Here is a 6,000-nt window from a genome sequence, read left to right as displayed (position 1 = left end):
AACAACTTTTTTTGGCAAACGTCTTACTTACCGGCGGGAAAGATCGGAGCACTTTCACCCCGTACTGAGCTGTCAAAGGATGAGGAGGATACATGCTGGAGAAATAGGAGAGGCCCGTCGGTGGGTCGGTGGGGGTCCAGCACAGGATGTGGCTGAGCTCTGGAGCATCGGCATCGATGGTGTGCCAAGTAACAAGATACTGAAAAGCAAGGGGAGGGGAAAGAACCACATGTGAACCCCAATAGCAATAGCACTTAGATTAATATGTCGCTTCACAGTGCTTTGCAGCCTTCTCTAAGCGGTTTACAGAGTCAACCTCTTGCCCCCAACAATTTGCATCCTCATTTTACCCACCTCGGAAGGATAGGAGGCTGAGTCAACCTTGAGCTGGTAAGGATCGAACTGCTGATGTATGGGAAGAGTTAGTCTGCAATGTTGCATTCTAATCACTGTGCCACCATGGGAATGGAATGGAATGGAATGGAATAGAATAGAATAGAATAGAATAGAATAGAATAGAATAGAATAGAATAGAATAGAATAGAATAGAATAGAATAGAATAGAATAGAATAGAATAGAATAGAATAGAATAGAATAAGGAATGGAATGGAATAGAATAGAATACAATAGAATAGAGAATAAAGAATAGAATAGAATACAGAATGGAATGGAATAGAATAGAATACAATAGAATAGAGAATAAAGAATATAATAGAATACAGAATGGAATGGAATGGAATAGAATAGAATATGGAATTGAATTGAGTAGAGTAGAGTAGAGTAGAGTAGAGTAGAGTAGAGTAGAGTAGAATAGAATAGAATAGGAATAAGCCTCTTGCCTCCAACAATCTGGGTCCTCATTTGAGATTTTGCAGTATCCTTCCCCCAGGAGTGGGGAGGAAATGGAGATTTTGAAATATCCTTCCCCTAGGAGTGGGGAGGGAATGGGGATTTTACAGTATCTTCCCCTGCCACCCCCACCAAGCCACGCCCACAGAACCAGTAGTAATAAAAAATTGGATTTCACCATTGCTCCATCCCCTCAAGGGATTATGGGGTCATTAAAAGATGATGATGATGATGGATGGGTAGCTCCACCCACTGTGGTTAACCAAAGCCAAATCAACCTGACCCTTTTATCACTGGAAACAAGACCTGAATCAATGTTGTGGCCAGAGTTTTGATCAAAAGCTGGATTGTCTTCAAAGGCCTACCTTGATGGCTTCCGGCACGTCACTCACAGCTCCAGGGTCCAAGCGAACCAGACGGGTGACCTCCATCCCAATTGCTTCTGTGTTTTTAAATCTAAGGAACCATCAGGAGACAAACGGGGTAGTCCTCTACTTACGACCAGTTGAGGTAGTCCTCAACTTAGAACAGTTCCCTTCGTGACGATTCCAAGTTACAACGGGCACTGAAAAGAGTGACTTATGGTCCTTTTTCTCACTTCTGAATATCGCAGCTTCCCAGGGGTGAAATGCTCCCGGTTCGGACCAGATCGCCCGATCCGGTAGCGATGGCGGCGGGTGGTTCGGAGAACCGGTAGCAAAAATCCCTGCATCCCCCCCCACCAAGCCCAGCTGAGCCGCACGAACATCAGAAGCTTTTTTTTTTTTTTACTTTTAAAAGCATTTTTTCTACAACCTCTTCCGACGAAAAAATGCTTTTAAAAGTAAAAAAAAAAAAAAAAGCCTCTGACGATCGCGCGGCTCAGCTGGGATGGTCAGAGGCTTTTCAAAGCATTTTTTTCTGCAACCTCTTGGCTGAAGAGGTGGTTCAAAAGACTTTGAAAAGTCTCTGACGATCCCAGCTGAGTTGCCTGATCGCCAGTGGCTTTTCAAAGCATTAGAAAAAATGCTTTGAAAAGTTAAAAAAAAAAAAAAAGTTGGCCACGCCCACCCAGTCACATTACCCACCCACCCACCAAGCCACGCCCACAGAACCGGTAGTAACCAATTTTACATTTCATCCCTGCAGCTTCCCCATGATCATGTGATCAAGATTTGGCTGCTTGGCAAATGACTCGGATTTATGACGGATGCAAGTGATCGGGGGGGGGGGGTATCATGTGATCCTCTGACCAGCAAAGTCAGTGGGGAAGCCAGATTCACTTAACAACGGAATTGGAAACGGACTGACACTCCTCCAGACCACATGATAATAAGGAAAATCTATAAACGTGCAGAAATGGATAGACTGTCTATGGAAATGAAGGAGAGGGGAAGAAACCGAGTACTATCAAATTTGGAATAGATGGTATTCCTGGTTTGAGAGTAAACGTAAAACTTAAGGTATAAGTTGTAAAAAGCATAATGTAAAATTTATAAGAAATATATTATTATAATTTAAATAAGGATATAAGATAGGATAGTGATAGATATAAATAGAATTTTTGTCAATATGATTGTTAGGAAAGATATTGATACCGATATGGAAAAGCTGTTATAAGTGTAAATATGTGTTTTGTGTTTTAAATGTTGGAAAATTCAGTAAATACTATTTAAAAACAACAACAACAACAACGGTGTTCCTAACATAACAAGTGCTGGGATTTCCTTAGCAAATTGTTCGTAAAATGGGGCAAAACTCACTTAATAACAGTCTAGCTTAGCAAATGGGTGTTTTGGGCTCAATTGTGGTCGCTGGTCGAGGGCTACCTGAATCCAAAGTTTTGTAACCAAGAGCAAGGGACTCACCTGGTGGGAAGCTGCACCGCAAGGTGAGGGGAGATGCTCCAGGCCAGATTCACGTTATCCTTCCACTGCTTCTCACTCAGGCTGATGTATTTGGACCGCCAATTGGCAACGCTGTTCTCGCCCGTTTGGTCCAGCTCCAGTTCCGGAGACGAAAGAGGATTATACCAAGTGATGAGGCGCTCAATCTCTGTAGCCTTTGAAAGAAAGGAAGACAGTGCCGGGCATTTTAACTAGTTGTACTGAAATTATTTTGATAAAACAAACAAACAAACATTGGCCAGGATAGATGGAAAGAAAGAAAAAAGGAAGGAAGGAAGGAAGGAAGGAAGGAAGGAAGGAAGGAAGGAAGGAAGGAAGGAAAAAGAGGGAGGGAAGGAAAGGAAAGAGAGAAAGAAAGAGGGTGGGAGGGAAGGAAGGAAGGAAGAAAAAGAGAGAAAGAAAGAGGGAGGGAGAGAAGGAAGGAAAAGAGAGAAAGAAAGAAAGAAAGAGGGAGGGAGGGAAAGGATGGAAGAAGGAAGAAAGGGAGAGAGAAAGAAAGAGGGAGGGAAGGAAGGAAGGGAAAGAGAGAGAAATAAATAAATAAAGAGGGAGGGAAGGAAGGAAGAAAGAAAGAGAAAGAGAGAAAGAGAAAGAAAGAAAGAAAGAGAGGGAGGGAGAAAGGAAGGGAAGGAAGGAAGAGAAAGAAAGAAAGAGAAAGAAAGATAAAGAAAGAAAGAAAGAAGGAAAGGAAAGGAAAGGGAAGGGAAGGAAGGAAGGGGATTTGGGGCAGAAGACGTTTTGACTTATCAAAGTTCAAGGGTCTCTTGAGTCACACTCAATTTCTGGTGATATGAGAGATGTGCCCAAATAATTTTCATGATTTCAAGAAGGGGAAAATATATATATATGTGAAGGGTGAAATAGGATGGGTTTGCAACTCTTGAAACAACCCGCTGGGGCCAAATAAATAATATACATTACATCAATTACATATATTGTCATTTAACAGACAGTCTCCCTTTTCTCTCAATTGCAGATAGTCCTCTAGTTACGACCACAATCGAGCCCAACATTTATGTTGCTAAGCGAAACATTTGTTAAGTGAGCTTTGCCCCATGTTAGCGACTTTTTTCTTCTTTTTTAGTGCAGTTGTGACTTTGAACGGTCGCTCACTGAACTGTCATAAATCGAGGACTGCCTGTAGCCTGTAAAATCGAGGCTTCGCTAATTACAAGGAACTGGGTCGGTGCTCAGTTTAGGACAGGCGTCGGCAACCCGCGGCTCTGGAGCCGCATGTGGCTCTTTCATCCCTCTGCTGCAGCTCCCTGTCGCCAGTCGGCTCCACAATTGATAGGGCTTTCGGTTAGGACAGGTAGAGGAAAAAGGATGCTGCGCTAGGAGGAGACTCTATGGTGGGGGAACCGGACTTCCGCTCGGCTCCAGAATTGAACGGGGGGCTTCCGGTTAGGACCTTTGTGGCTCTTTGAGTGTTTAAGGTTGCCGACCCCTGATTTAGGAGAAGGGACTTACCAGAAGTGAGAGGAGCAAAGTTCTCCTTTTCATGTAGTATTTGTGGAGCTGAGTGCCTCGATTCGTCTTCTTAGACATTCCTTCGAAAGACATCACACAACGTGAGTTTAATTATTTGTTAAATGTACAGATTGTCCTACGGCCGCAACTGAGCCCCAGATTTCTGTTGTTCAGTGAAATTTTTTGCCCCATTTTACGACTTTTGTTAATACGTTAGTTGATACGTTAGTAAACCCGGTTGTTAAGTGAATCCGGCTTCCCAAAAGGCTTCTCAAACAGTCTATCAGGGGAGTGTTTACCAACACCCACCTTATCTCCCTTGGAATGCTGCCAGAGAACTAATTGCCACACGCAGGGCAAGGCCAAACTTAGCACAGAGTCAAACAGAGCTTTTCCACAGCTTTAACCAACCAAATGAGCTTTTCCCGACCAGATGAACTAATTGCTTCCTGCAAAAGCTCACGTCCCATTCGCTTCTCTTTTATGTTTTATGAGAGGGGCCAATCATCTCCAAGCCTTACTCACAAGTCGACCCTGTTTTGTTAATTGTTCCTGTCTTCTGGCAGCACTGCGCATCCTCCCACTGGGAACATGCTCCCACTGTTCCTCTGCCTCGCTGATGTCAGACTCCGGAGGCAGCAAAGAACTACCAAACAACCTTGGCCCCCTCTCTGCCTCCGACGCAGAGCCCTTGTCTGAGCCTTCCCCAGACTCCAGGACTGGTCCACGTTCCTCCCCAACCACCTCACTGTCCGAATCTGCTGGCGGGCCGCAACACTGGCGGACCTCAACTCCCAGAATTCCCCAGCTGGGGAATTCTGGGAGTTGAAGTCCGCCAGGCTTAAAGTTGCCAAGGTTCGAGACCCCTGTGTTAGAAGGTCTGTTTTCTGTTCTGCTGTAAAGACTCATTGCTCAAACTTGGGCCAGGCATTCACAGACAACAAATCTACCTGCCTCGGTGGTTGTGAGGCTTAAACAGGAGTTTAGTGGTACTTAAGATAAAGCAAGACACACCTGATTTTTTGGAGATGGTCGACATGCCGCTGGATAAAGGGTAGGTGTTGATCCATCCCTGGGTAGCTTGCTGTCGGGACCCCACGGTGATGTCGAGATTGCTCCGGGTATCTTGGTTATCTAAAGGTTTTTTTTAAAAAAAGCATCCCTTTGGTACCAAGCCAGACAATCGATAGCCACAGAAATAGCACTTAGGACTTATATACCGCTTCACAATGCTTTTACAGCCCTCTCTAAGCGGTTTAAGAGTCAGCACATTGTCCCCAACAATCTGGGTCCTCGTTTTAACAGCCTTGGAAGGATGGAAGGCGGAGTCCACCTTAAGCACCTATGACTGTCATTAAGTGTTGTACCTTATGATTCTTGACGAATGTATCTTTTCTTTTATGTACACCGAGAGTGTATGCACCAAGACAAATTCCTGGTGTGTCCAATCACACTTGGCCAATAAAGAATTCTATTCTATTCTATTCTATTCTATTCTATTCTATTCTATTCTATTCTATTCTATTCTATTCTATTCTATTCTATTCTATTCTATTCTATTCTATTCTATTCTATTCTATAGATCATGTCTGATTTACTTTGGCTGTCTCATGCATGCAAATTCACTGAAGAAGTCAACAATGCTAGGAATAGTTAGTGGAGCAAGAAAAAGGGGCAAGCAAAGAACTCGCTGGCTTGATAGCATTAAAAATTGATACAAAGATCTGATAAATCTAACAACTGAAAGAAGTTGAGCTTGACAGGGTAGCATGGAGAGCACTTGCCTATAAAGCC

At 43.7% G+C, this 6,000-nt stretch overlaps 1 protein-coding gene across 2 annotated transcripts in view; it reads right to left on the bottom strand.

Annotated features, from left to right (window-relative positions):
- Positions 1–6,000, bottom strand: part of PI4KA (phosphatidylinositol 4-kinase alpha) — a 93,127-nt gene that overhangs the window by 17,510 nt on the left and 69,617 nt on the right. For both annotated transcript variants that reach the window (XM_087880206.1, XM_087880205.1), the window contains exons 37-41: positions 5,221–5,340; positions 4,207–4,286; positions 2,698–2,891; positions 1,216–1,306; positions 32–199 (exon numbers count right to left, since the gene is read on the bottom strand). In XM_087880206.1, the coding sequence (XP_087736332.1) occupies positions 32–199; positions 1,216–1,306; positions 2,698–2,891; positions 4,207–4,286; positions 5,221–5,340 (653 nt within the window). The remainder of the gene's footprint in view (positions 1–31; positions 200–1,215; positions 1,307–2,697; positions 2,892–4,206; positions 4,287–5,220; positions 5,341–6,000) is intronic.

The sequence above is a fragment of the Pantherophis guttatus genome, chromosome 17 (assembly GCF_059756535.1).
Source record: "Pantherophis guttatus breed Tessera chromosome 17, ASM5975653v1, whole genome shotgun sequence".
Lineage (NCBI taxonomy): Eukaryota > Metazoa > Chordata > Lepidosauria > Squamata > Colubridae > Pantherophis > Pantherophis guttatus.
Note: the sequence above shows the minus strand (reverse complement) of the source record. Positions and strands in the feature narration are given on the sequence as shown.